At 44.2% G+C, this 14,239-nt stretch overlaps 1 protein-coding gene across 2 annotated transcripts in view; it reads left to right on the top strand.

Moving 5' to 3' along the window:
• Nucleotides 1–595: 595 nt before the first annotated feature.
• Nucleotides 596–14,239, top strand: part of lama5 (laminin, alpha 5) — a 137,852-nt gene continuing 124,208 nt past the window's right edge. For both annotated transcript variants that reach the window (XM_049582153.1, XM_049582152.1), the window contains exons 1-2: nt 596–1,128; nt 9,376–9,528. In XM_049582153.1, the coding sequence (XP_049438110.1) occupies nt 835–1,128; nt 9,376–9,528 (447 nt within the window). In that variant the 5' untranslated portion in view covers nt 596–834. The remainder of the gene's footprint in view (nt 1,129–9,375; nt 9,529–14,239) is intronic.

Genomic DNA, 14,239 nt, shown 5'->3' with positions numbered 1-14,239 from the left:
CATTCCCCAGATGTGCCGTTTCATCAAGGTCTTCTTTAACCGTTCTTCGTTTAGCCCTCCACTTGGTACCACTATTAAGCCCCAGACAACGCAGCTCCCAGGATCACGGTGACGCACAAACCCCTCCACCACGTTAAGGTGCTGATTCTTGCAGTTGGCCTCCTACCAGTGGGCACATCCCACTGACAGACTCAGAACCTGAAAATGGATGGGTTTATGGATGCATGGAAGAAAGAGAGTTAGGGAAGGAAAGGCAGAGAAGGAGACGAAGGAAGGAAAGAAGCCGGAAGACAGTTAGGGAGAAGGAAATTTGAAAGAGAACGGGAATGCTGAGGAAGAGCAAAGGGAATAATTAATTCTTTAGGAATTAAATTATATTAAAATAACCAGTGGAGCCAAATTAGTTAAGATGCCTTATTTGAGCCAGTTAATGAACTGAGATAATGTGATGCAACTTTTGATGTAACCACTGAACCATCCACACACCAGGCATTGGTAGAAGTTGTGCCCTCCTCCAACCACCGGGGACGGGCCAACAGAGAGGGAGGAGGAGGAGGAGGGAGAGGAAGGGTGACTGCAGATTGAGTTGGAGTAGGTGCCTGCTGGAGCGACGCAGAGAGAGAGCAAGGGAGGGAGGACAGAAACCTCGACGCTCCGCTTTCCAGGACTACAAACTGACTCCTTCCTCTCTCTTTCCTCTGCACTTATCAACACTCTTCCCTCCAAATGCTCCTGTCCCATCGGACTTAGCGGCCCGTCTCTGCTTCTACTCAGATTGATTTATTCCTCAAACTTTTTTTTTTCCCTCGGAGCGGATCGAGCGAACAGGTGGAGATGATGGCGAGCGGAGCTGCGCCGCTCTCCCCGGCTCGGCGCACTCACACGCGGGTGGCGCTGCTGCTGTGGCCGCTGTTTGTGACCTGCTGTCACTTGGTGTCGGCGCAGGAGCTGCCGACCAACGGGGTGAACGGATACAGCCTGCACCCGCCCTACTTTAACCTGGCCGAGGGCACCAAGATCACCGCCACGGCGACCTGCGGGGAGGACGACACCGGCAGGACCGTGCAGGACCTGTACTGCAAGCTGGTCGGAGGCCCGGTGTCCGGAGACCCGAGCCAGACCATCCAGGTGAGCAGGACAAAACTTTGTTGATGCTTTCTGATGCTGCGTAGAAGTGAGTCCTAAACTGTATGGGACTCATTTGAGTTTAAATTCCCCCAAAATATTCCTTATCATACAGTGATGGTAATCGCATTTGATCCTACATGATCCCCTGATTCTCTAGTGCTCCAGGTGTGTTTGTGGTGCAGGAGTATTACAGTGGTTTTAGCATGTGCAGTTGCATGTTTTGCATTGTTAAAATATTTCTAGAGGCTCTGAGTGTGCCTCTGGTGCTCAGTAGTAGGTGTACACTCACTGATGTTCCTTTAATATGTCTGTATGGCAGCATTAAACACTGCTTTAGTATTTGTGCAGACCATTAATGAGCCTGTCTTTAAGATCTCCACCTATCATTGCATTTGCAGCCATAGTATTTCTACTTCAGTCCACTTTAAGGACCTAATTGTATCAGATTTGGGGTCTGTAATGACATTTACATCCTCTCAAGTGTCCCTGTGACCCTCACATTTTATTGCACCCTTTTAAAATCTGCCACACGATCACTTCTGCTAATGTTACTGGTGATTTTCAGGAGTTTGTTTGTCACCAAGCTTCTGTAGATGCCAGTCTACACACTTCACTGCATTCAGAGTGGAGAGTTGAACGGAGGGGGTCAGCAGTGTGCATGAATCTCCAACTGCTCTGCCAAGTCATTATTTCATGCACTGCTTCCTTTGTAGGACTTGGCAACACTCAGCACAGGCCACTTATATAAGGACAGGCAACATTTCATTTAGAGTGGACTCCGCAGAAATTCAGCTACCAACCAGGTTTCCACATTTACGTGTTTTTATAGACGAGTTTTTAATGGGATGATGAGATTGTAAAGCGACAACAGGCCTATTGTGTGTTTGATATTTACGCCTCCAGGTACCACTGGTTAACGCACAAAGGGTGATTGCAGTTTCATGGGTTAACCATTAATTAAAGGAACCCTCTGGGCGATAACACGCAGGCTTATTGCCTTCTCTTTCTCTCTCCTTCTCTCTCTCCCACCTGTTCCCCACATTCCTCACGGCGACTGACCCGTGTCCTCCAATCAGACCGAGCTTATCCTCTCTGTTACCGCGAGATTATCGAGACCTCAAGCGCTGCCTCCACACAAGACAGAAAGCAACAGAGGCATTCTGTCATTTCTAAATCCTGGCTGATGTTTGGTGTTTGCAGATCAATTAACATGCTTGCCTCTTGGACTGAAATCTAAAGAGATCAGACCTGAGGATGAAGATAAAGTGTGAAGACAAAGATATGATACTGATCAGCAGAGGTGAAGAACGAACAGCAGGGAGTCTGAAGTGTTGTTTGATTGTAAAAGCTGAGAATGAAGCTAACAACACCTGCAGAAACATGTGCCCCGAGGGTGTTTGGGTGCTTCAGAGACAGGGCTTCAAAATTCCTTCAAGCTTTCAAGTTGTTCCTTAAACTTTAACTTAAGAAGTACACAACATATTCCACCTTAGATGGGAGGAAGACAGAAGTAATGCTGTATTTCTTCTGTGTGGTTATCTTCAGTTTAGCTGGTGAACTGACCCTCTGCTGTTAAATTCTCTGCAGTACTTGATCCTGACCACATTTGACCCACTTCAGCGTCTCCACACTGAGGATTAGACCAAATATTCTCTCATCAAAGTTTTCATTCAGCCTCTTTCTGTGATTGGCGTGCTCAGCCCCGTTTGGTTGAAGTGGTGATGTTGGTGCGTAATTAGCTCAGGAAATCTCCAAAATGGACCTAAGAAGTCTGGTCATTAGCTCAAGGAATGGTGCATTATGTGTTCGGGCTAAGAGGTTTAGCCCACTTTGCTGGGCTATTGTAGCTCGGCCCACTTGTTGGGTTACTGCAGCCCCTGGACAACACACACACACACACACACACACACACACACACACGCACTTCTGTGCTGAGGTTAATCCTGTTTTGATTTGACAGCAAGACGTGAGAGTGTTTTTATTAATTAAAAACAGCAGGAGGAGGAGGACTGGAGTGACTGAGTGAAGGAGACAAAAGTTTAAAGGGACAGTTCACTCAAAATCTCTTACCTGTAGTGATGTTAATCCGTCTAGATTGTTTTGGTGTGAGATGTCAGCTGCAGAGATGTCTCCAGTATAATGCAACTAAGGTCCTGTTTATATGACAACGATTTCAACCGAAAATGGTAAAATTTAGTTGCGTTTTGGCTGATGGTTTATGCGACAGTGGCGTTTTGGGTGCCTGAAAACGCAACGTTTTGAAAATGGGTTCCAGAGTGCAATTTTTTGGAAACGGCATCGTCTCTGTTGTCATGTAAACTTGCAATATGTGGTTCCTCTGAAAACAGAGACTTGCACATGCGCATTACGCTTCCAGTCACTAGGCATGTGCGAGAAAGTCGACCATCACAACAACAATGACAGACTCCTGAGCTCTGCTTGTGCTGCTCGCACTTTTGAATTTATCAACGCTTCCTCATCATAGTGTAGATTTACTGTAGCAGCTCCACCTTGTCGTCCATCCAGACAAATGGTCATGTGGTTGCCATATGTTTGTTTATACATGCCGCTCTGTAGAAGGAAGTGCATATGCGCAGGCACGTGTTGTTTCATTACAAAGTCACACCGCCAACTACTGGCCTGGCATGTATACTACCGCATTTTTTGCGGATCCGTGTGCACAGCGATTGTTATCAAAACGTTGTTGTCTGAACGCGGAACGAAAATGAGAAACGATTCTGTTTTCAGCGGATCATTTTCATGTAAACATGGCCTAAGTGGCACTCGACTTGTGGTGCTCAAAACGCTGAAAAATACATCTGAAGAATTCAACAGCAATGTCTCTTTCCTGAAATCATGAACCAGTTACTCAAGATAATCCACAGACCTTGTTGTGAGCAGTTTCATGTAAGAACTAGGCTCGGACAGTATCTACTTTTTTTTAATTTGCTACTTTCTGCAAGTGCTTTTAGCGTTTTCAGTCAAATAAATAGAAAATACAAACTTACAAACTGTCAAGAAAGGTATACCATAATGCCTGTTTTCTAGGGCTGCCTCCTGAAATTCAGATTCGAATCATCAGTCAGAGACCCCCACAGTCGACTGAGATTGCTTCAAGTCTTTTTTTAAAAAAATTGTTTTTGTTGTTGCTAGTCCAGTGTGCAGTGTCCTTCTGGGGAAGTTTCGGTCCCCTGACTTTGCTGCAGAGTGAGCACTCTTCACTTCCACGCTTCTCTTTGGTACAGGCAGCTGCATACACAGAGGCTGTCTGTAGGAAGAGAGGCTTTACCCCGTAAGGCTCTGAGATCATGTCAGTGGTGAATTTACAGCTCACAGCAACTTAATACGACACAGTCTCTGGCTAGTGTCGGCAAAAATGTTGCACATTTCCGACCCATCGTTAGCACGGTTAGCTTGGAAACGATGTTACATGAGTGTCACATAACATAGTTGCTTGATGGCTGTTTACAGTCCTGTAACGTTAACCCCACCACTCGCAGTCAGCTCAGCTGCCTGTTGCACCAGTGGAGACTATATTATCAATACAGCCTCTTTGTTCGAATTTAATATAAAGATGAGTGTCTGTATTTTTGACAGAATTGAAATACTGTAATACTGTGATACTGCTCAAGCTTAGTACAAACTGTTTTCTCTCTACCTAACTAGGCCCGTCAACTGTGTCACCACACAGAAGGAAGCGTGCATCTACACATGGACAAGAGGCTTGTGCTCGTGACAGCATGAGATCTAAACATGAATTGCGTTGCGTGAGCTAGCAGTAGATGCATGTTTCCGTTTGCACAGTGATATGGTTGGTGGGTCATTCAGTAGAGAGAAAATAGTTCCTACATGACACTGCTCAAGGTCTGTGGATTATTTTCAGTAACCGGGTCATGATTTCTGGAAAGAGACATTGCTGTCGAGAACACTCAGCAACTCTCACCAAAACAGTCTAGGGGTCTTCAGTGTTTTTCAGGTCATGGACATGGACCAGTCATATCTGTTGAATGTTCAGTGGTCGTAACTGCCTAGAAGAACTCCCAAGATGTCAGTAAACTAGATTTCCTCCTGTGATTGAGGGTAGATGTGGTGAAGAAGTCGAGCTTTGTTTTCGATGAAGATTTTGATGCTGATGTGCAGGAGACTGTTGTTGAGGTTGGTCACAGTGGCTGGTGACAGGACGCTTGTGTCATTGGGAATTTTGGATGTAAAAACAACTGCATTCTCACCTCAGAATATAACCCAGTGTGTGCAGCTTTCATTTTGGTGAAGACATATTCAAGATGGAAGCAGGAGAGAGAGAGAGAGAGAGCAACAAAGGCCTCGAGAGGGAAAACAGACAAACAGATGTGATGTAGAAAGAGATTTCGAGGAAATTTAGAAGCTGTTAAGAGAAAAACAGATTGATTAGATAGAGTGTCAGGTGTTGATTGAGCAACACTTTGTCTTTCTCTGCGAGGAATCCAAGTCCTCAGGGCAGTGCTGCAGAGTTCTGCTCATTCACCTAAAGGTTGAGGGAAAGAAAGAGAGATGAAAAGTGTCTGAATGAAAGAGTGTGTAACGCACAAAGAGAGAGGAGAATGAGCTCGACTTGTTCATTTCCAGGTGGCCTTTTTGTTGACATGCTTGCTTTTTAAAGGAAGTGACAAGAGAGGACTGAAGGTGTGCTGTGAAAGAAAACGGAGAGAGAGAGAGAAACAGGGTGAAAGAGAGTCTGACAGGCTGGCAGAACTGACATCTCACTACACTGAGCACCTGCCTTGTTCTTTAAAGATGTCACATACCAGGGTGGGAAATCAGCTTTTATTTGGTGAGTTATTTCAAAGCACACAACCTTGAACTTCAACTGTTTTGAACCAAGAAGGATGACCGTTCATTACCTTTATTTTCCTGCATTCAGCTGCTGATTGGAGGTGATTTCCTGCCGTCTTCAATGTTTCCAAGGTGCTGTGAACTGCTCTGTGGTTTCAGATTTACAGACAACATGAGAGCAATTAGTATTGAAGGAGATAATTAGTTAACTACAAATAAGGATGCCAAAGAGCGATGGCACAGAAGTGCACAAAGGTGGAAATTACATTTTAAAAAAAGATGTTAAAAGTAAGACCCTGCAACAATTTTTACAGAAACAATATTGTCTGACCTATCACAAAAACACAACTACAGATGTTCCTGAGGGACATATTTGATCAGTTGTGACCTCAAATGTGTCCCACTAACCCCCACTGACATCTGACTTTTGTATTTAATATGAAAGGTTACACTTGGCATTTGATCCCAGGACAAATGACTCCGCAGTAGTCATGTGCATATCTCAGCTAAGGTCTCGTTTCAACGACAGCAATTTCAACTGAAAACGGTAAACTTTAGTTGCGTTTTGGCTGATCGTTTACACGACGGCGGCGTTTTGGGTGCCTGAAAACACAACGTTTAGAAAACGGGTTCCAGGGTGCAATTTTTTGGACACAGCACCGTCTCCATTGTCATGTAAACTTGCAATATGTATATAAACATTTGTGCGGTTGCCATTTTGTTTGTTTATACATCGCCGCTCTGTAGAAGGAAGCGTACGCATCACACCGCCAACTACTGGCCTGGCATGTAAACTGCAGCGTTTTTGGTCATTTTTGCGGATCCGTGTGCATGGCGATCGTTATCAAAAAGTTGTCATCTAAACGCGGAGCTTCTTTCAAAATGAAACTGAGAAACGATTCTGTTTTCAGTGGATCGTTTTCGTGTAAACATGGCCTAAACCTCCGATCAGCTCCGATCGGCAGTGATGGAAATACTAAAACTGGGTGGATGCACTAATTTTTGCCCCCTTCTCCAGCATGACGTAATGACTCGCAGCCACAAAACTCTGTCCATGTCTGTTTAAGCAGCACCCGAACATTGTGAATAAGTAGAGACCTAGAAAAGAAGTAACTACTGTAACATTTTCTTTTGCCTCCATGTTGCTTTGTACCGTTTACTAAAGCTGTTTTTGGCTCTTTCATGACGCCTAGTTATTAATATACATCTCCAGGGTTTTCCCATTTAAAAACCTGCATATATGCACTAATTTTGGTAAGTAAAAGGTATGAAATTACATATGTTCACTCAATGAACAATGTGCCCACAGGAACACAGGTTGTCCTTCACTAATCTCTTGTCCAGGGCAGCAAACATTTTAAGTACACAGATAACTAATTTGAGGCTGTACAAGCTTCACACAAAGCTGAAAGGTTGATTGACAGGTGATCTCTTGGAAGTGCAGGCGGGGTGGAGTCAGATAGTTAGCAGTGACCTCTGACCTGCAGTGACCTGCAGTGATAGCATCTCCCAACTCGGGCTTTTGTTCATGTCCTAGCTTGTTTAGTTTATGCTAACACTTACATAGCCAGCGGTGATTGGGTCAAACGCTCAGACAACCAAACTGGATTAGCTGAGAATGAAGAGGTTTTAGAAAGACGACACTTTTTTTCAAAGTTGTTGCTGGGTAACCAACAAATCAGTCGTACTTAGCTTAACCACTATTTTGCTGTGAAGTGAACTCACAGATGTGTACCTTAAAATCTGCATAAAAATGGACAAGCAGAGGGACTTGTTCTGGCTCTGAGTGAGAATGAGAGGCCAAGTAGAACGATTGTCACAGGGAAACGGAAGCAGAGATCCATATGGTTATGTGAGACCCTATGACAGAGGAAGAACCACCAGCTGCTCCACGAGCTTCATCTGGATGATGGTCGGTTCAAGGCCTATTTCAGACAGTCAAACAGTCAGTCTGAGGCACAGAGACGACAGTTATGAAACAATAAGACCTACTTGCAGAGTGACAATACAAGCCGGAGCCTCACTGTTACAGTAACCTGAGTGGTTTCACCTTTCTGTTTGAATATAAGAAACCTGACCCGGGTTGCTTCAGGGACAAACAATGGTGAAAGAAATCTCTTCTCTTCATAGAAGTTTACTGAGACTCTGAAACATCGTGCTGCCATTTTGGGTGCTTACAGAAGCTGGACTGTAATTAAAATACTTGAAGGGTCAAATCCCACAACAACCAGTAGATGTGTGACTTAAAGCAAACACAAAAGGTAAAATGTGATTTTTAAAAAAGTGCCTTTTTCATTGAGGTTTATGCCGGCCTTACATCAAACTACTTTTCCAAACAACGCAATTTCACTGTTGCAGATTAGTTTTAAATGTCTAAATTAATATCATGAAGTTTTACCTCAGTTGGCGTCGCCCTTATAATCTCAGTGTTTTGGTGTGAGGTGGTCATAAACTGTCTCGCTGTCTTAAGTCAGCCTTTATCTCATCTTGACATTTGGCAAAATCACACGTCTGATATTACTGTAAGTTTAGCAAAGCAAAGCTCCATGTTGTTAACATTTTCAACAACCAATAGCTGCACTCTCTCCAGCGCCAAACAGGATGCAGCAAAAAGGGTGGACAGCCAACATGGAGGGGACTGTGGGGAGGCACACAAACATGGTTCTTATTTCTTGTGGAAAAGACAGAGAAACTGTTAAGCTGAAAACACATTGGCGTGTAGCATGCATCATGTGCCGCACCTAGCACACGCCGGATGTGTCGCACTGCAGCTCATCAACAGATGACCACGCAAAGTTATTACTACTTTAACTGAAAGATCTGTACATCTTCCACCTTTGCGTTACCTTAAAATCACGTGTGGACAGTCCCTAATTAAACTCGATTTCTCACCTGAAGAGCCGATCTCCAGAGCTATGACTCACCAGGCAATATCTGTGTGGCCATTGTCTTTATAATGACGGGATTGTGAGTCATTAAGCTCAGGATATTTCTCAACCTCAACAACAAGTCAACAAGTCTCTCCTCATCCGTTCTTGGTCACACATGAGACATAAGCCCTTTTTAAACAGGAGTTGTGCAAATTTGCAGGAAAGCCCAATCAGTCTTTTTTCAGCATTGGCAGTATAAAAACAAAATCGGGGAGTGCAGCAAAATGCCGCCTACCTACTTTTGTTAACACAGAATGCTCCTTTTTCGGGGCAATGGGGGGCGTGAGCAAGTAACAAAACGTGTAGCTCAGCGTGTGACGTAGACAGTGATGTAGGAGGGAAGCCGTGGCTGGTCAGTCCTTCGGTGATTCTCTCGTAAGTCGGCCCGTTCTTGACCGTCCCCGTCATCTGACGGTTAATGGCCTCTTTGTTTGCGAGGACAAGGAGGGCGCGCAATTCCTTGTGCGCCCTAAGATTAAACCAGTTTCTCTCTCTGTCCTCTCAGGGCCAGTACTGTGACATCTGCAGCCAGGGCGACAGCGATCGTGCCCACCCCATCACCAACGCCATCGACGGGACGGAGCGATGGTGGCAGAGCCCGCCTCTGTCCCGCAGCACCGAGTACAACGAGGTGAACGTCACCCTGGACCTCGGACAGGTAGGTTCAAATACAGGCACTGACACACACACACGTGTACTGTCTGTGTATTTATATGTGTCATTTGTCAGTGTGCGGTTGGTTCAGCAGCTCACTGATAACTCAGCCTCCTGATGCTCAGCGACCCAAAAGGAAAATCAAACAGTTAACGCTTCGGTCTGAGTTGATTTAGAGATGTTGCTCTTGGCAGGAGCTTCTGTTTGTTCTCGCTGGATGTTGCAGTGAATCCATCGGGATGACACACACTCACAGATAGATGTATAGCACACACACACTCAGACATACACATTAGAGAAAAGCCTCACTCCCTGTGCTCCTAGTTAACCTTTTTGTGTTGCTGAACGTCGCTCTTGAACAACCTTTCATGTTTCTGAATGCCTCTCTTTTGTGCCGGGCTCTCCTGCTCGAGTGCCCTCCTCATTCAGCAGTGCTGAGACATCCTGTGTGTGTGTGTGTGTGTGTGTGTGTGTGTGTGTGTGTCTGTCCTTGACAAGTGTGTTTTCTGTCGTGGCATTCAGTTTCCCATCCCTCTCCCATCTATAGTCCCTTTTCTCCTCACTCTTTACTTTCTTCCCTTCCTCTGTCTCTCTGTGGTTAAAGGTCTCAATAGAGAAGCAGGGAGCTGTGACTGTCACTGAGTGTGTGTGTGTGTGTGTGTGTGTGTGTGTGTGTGTGTGTGTGTGTGTAAAGGTTTTATAGTCCTGTTTAGTAATAAAAGAATAATTAAAAAGGTTTTAAAGATTGTCACAGTCATGTTGGCAGTTAGTGGATGTTAACTGGATAACAACAGTGCAGGCTGCCTGCAGTGGTATTTTGGGACTGTGAAAACAAATCAATTCTCTTCAGTATCGCAATCTTTATTTGTATTTTTTTACATTTTTTTACAGGCTGTTTTTTATTTTATTTCTAACATAAATTGTTTTTTAATTCCTGACTCAATATAATTCAGCTACAGAGGTGGAAATAAGTTGAAGAAAAACAAAGTCGAAGCAGGAAAGCCAAACATGGTCTGAGGATTTAGGGGGCGATCACACAGAAATGAGACGCTAGAGACGCAGATGCTTCAAAGACACTTGAAAATGGCGGAAGCGCTTATTCAATGCACACTATCTACTGGCGTCTGACACTCAAAAAGTTGAAAATATTTTAACTTTTCAGCGTCTACGCGCATCTAAAAACGCACGTCTACAAAAACGCCTGTCTAAAAAGACGCTTGAACGCCGGTCAGACGCGCTGTATCATAGGAAGACAATGGTTTTACTGGCGTCACGTTTCTAGCGTTTCATCTCGGTGTGATCGCTCCCATAGGCCTTCTTTTTCTTATATTCTCAATTTCTCAATTTCTCTCGGTTTTGATCTTTAAAAGCAGGTAGATGTATAAACAGTCGGAATGATTTGATTTATTGATTAGTTGATCAACAGCAAATTTCTCTGCACCAAATCGAGTAATTATTTGTCAGTTATTAAAGGGTCACTCCACCAATTTTCTGGATCATGACGCATTCTAGGAGCTAAAAATGACGGTATCTCGACATCTGCTGCTTTAATTTTTACTTTTTTTTTCTTTCAAATTTGTCTCTTAAGAGTCCCTTAACTTTACGGTGGTTGAGTATTGAATTACAGGAAAAGTAAAAACACCAAATATTTTGAGGATTTTCATATGTTCTCTGTTTTATATCTTGGTAATCTGAATATCTTTGAGTTGTACACTGTTGTTTAGACAAAACAGGACATCTAGCAAGTTGTCACAAAAAATTTGACTTTTTTTTTTTTACATTTTAAAGACTGAATAGTTTAGTTAAAACAAAAAATAAAGTAATTTATAGTAAATATGTCATTAGCTCTAAATGTATTGCATGGATGGTTTTGGTGCACTTGAACCTGCATGTTCAGTGTCCAGATGAGTGCAGCATTCTCACTGCAGCACAGCTCGATTTAAAAAACACTGTTAAGCTCTCCAGAATCTATATCAGGAAGATGATTTGGTCCTTTTTGCACAAGACTTTGATTTAACTTGACGAGTTTGTTGCTTCATTACTGCGGTGTGTGTCAGTGTTGCAGCAGCACACTTTATCTGTTTGAAAACCTACATCACAGCAAAATGTTTTCTGGGTGGCATCGACGCTAAGAAGACGGCTTAAAAGAAGGAGAGAGACCGAGCGAGAGGAGGGGGAGGGTCTCCTGTTACCAGGTTGCAGTTTTGTCTTGAAAGAATGTAGGTGGGCTCAGGCCAGGGTTTACAAGTGTGTGTGTGTGTTTGCGCGTGTGTGCATATGTGTGTGTGTCAGCGACAGGGCTCAGAGGGTGTGTTGAAGACCCCTGCACACACACACACACACACACACACACACACACCTAACCCCCCTACCTCTGGCTGAATGAAAGAGAAAGAGAAAGAGAGGAGGGAGAGATTGGAATGTCAGTTAACCTGTCTCAACCTGCAGGGGGGGGGGGGGGGGGGGCTCGTTAAATTACCTCTCTCTCTCTGGAGTGAACTATATCATTTTTTCCTCTCTGAAAAAAATAGTCGTGTTTGCCAATTTCACCTAAAGGAAATCTCCAGGAAATACACTGATACCACTCATGTCTGTACGCTAAAAATGAACACTTTCGCTAACTGCTTCCCTTTTATCTGGTCTTTGTGCTAAGCTAAGCTAATTAGCTGCTAATGTTAGCTTAATTTTAATGTACAGACATGGCAGTGGTAATGATTTTGGCATGTAACTCTAGGCAAGAGAGTCGATTTAGCTTATTTAACATAATGTTGAGCTTTTCCTTTAAGTCTAGATATAGTTATCTGGCCATAAATATGTGGACGCCTCCAGTGATGATGTTAGGTACACGTCCTGCGTCCCTGACACACTGAAATCCGAAAGGACGCAGTCAACTCATCATCGACACATCACCTTTTTATTTCCCCCAAGAATGAAACATTTATTGTGAACAACAAATCCGTGTTGAAATGATAGAAGCAGTGGCGTCACAGGACTTAACTTATTTTGAAAGATCAAAAACTTGTGTTTTGGATGTTGTTGCCATACTGTCAGTGATGTGCAGGTGGTTTTGTTCCACTGCTCTGCACACATCTGACACACCTTCACATTTTTAGGTTCATAAAATGTACCTGAAATTCACGAGTATGTTGGATGTTACAACAGACGTTACTGTAATCTTACTTTACAACATCTGCTCTGACAGCAAATGCAATATTGACTTATGTCAAAACCTGATGATGCTTTAAGCCTCTAACAGACTGTGAGATTTTAGCAATCTTTTAGTTTAGTGCGGCCACACTGTGGATCGAATAAACTGGGGCACGACATCAAGTTTGATGTATGCAGACCGTACGATGACGGCGCCTACTGAATCACAAGCCCCTTTTACACTGCCAGATTTGACACGAATGTTGGGCCGTTTTGCCGGCAAGCTGCGAGCGTTTCGACACACAGAGCCGGTGAGTTGATCCGAGGTGCCCAATTTTCCGTCTCGTAGCGTAGACATATTGGTGGAACTCTTAGTTTAAACAGAACAAGGTGCCCTTCCGTCACGGGAGGAGCTGTTGATGACGCTGCAGCTAGTAGCAAGAGGGAAACACAAACCTGACAGACACTGTAAAGATGAGCAACTGGGGAGACAAGGAATTGTGCGCCCTCCTTGTCCTTGCAAACAAAGAGGCCATTAACCGTCAGATGACGGGGACGGTGAAGAACGGGCTGATTTACGAGAGAATCGCCAAAGGACTGACCAGCCGCGGCTTCCCTCCCACGTCACTGTCTACGTCACACGCTGAGCTACACCTTTTTTTTATTGCTCACGCCCCCCATTGCCCCGAAAAAGGAGCATTCTGTGTAAACAAAAGTAGGTAGGCGGCATTTTGCTGCACTCCCCGATTTTGTTTTTACGCTGCCAATGCTGAAAAAAGACTGATTGGGCTTTCCTGCAAATTTGCACAACTCTTATGGCTTATGTCTCATGTGTGACCAAGAACGGATGAGGAGAGACTTGTTGACTTGTTGTTGAGGTTGAGAAATATCCTGAGCTTAATGACTCACAATCCCGTCATTATAAAGACAATGGCCACATAGATATTGCCTGGTGAGTCATAGCTCTGGAGATCAGCTCTTCAGGTGAGAAATCGAGTTTAATTAGGGACTGTCCACATGTGATTTTAAGGTAACGCAAAGGTGGAAGACGTACAGATCTGTCAGTTAAAGTAGTCATAACTTTGCGTGGTCATCTGGACCAGCCGCGGCTTCCCTCCCACGTCACTGTTTACGTCACATGCTGAGATACACGTTTTGTTACTTGCTCACGCCCCCCATTGCCCCGAAAAAGGCGCATTCTGTATAAACAGGGCTACAGGCTATGGCGTACGATGCAACAGCTTCCCATACTGAGTGCATGAGGATGCTGCACGGGTTATTACTTCTCCAACTGTGAAGCACAGCACAGAGGCTCACATCGTTAAATAACCTAAAATTTTGCGGGCACTATATACTGCAGTGTGTGTGTGTGTGTGTGTGTGTGTGTGTGTGTTTGCTAGGTGTCTCACCTGGCAGCAACTCTGCTGCAACTTCCTTCATGCAAGAGACGGATCATGTTGAGGGACTAAGTGATGAAGGTTGGGGATCGATGTAACGCCCACTATTTTTATTCTTCTTTTTAGCTAGTCATTTAATTCGTCTTGTCTGAGCTGCTTTGTTCTGCATTT

Source organism: Epinephelus fuscoguttatus, linkage group LG7, assembly GCF_011397635.1.
Source record: "Epinephelus fuscoguttatus linkage group LG7, E.fuscoguttatus.final_Chr_v1".
Lineage (NCBI taxonomy): Eukaryota > Metazoa > Chordata > Actinopteri > Perciformes > Serranidae > Epinephelus > Epinephelus fuscoguttatus.
The sequence above is the reverse complement of the archived record's forward strand: the minus strand, read 5'-3'. Positions and strand labels throughout refer to the sequence as shown.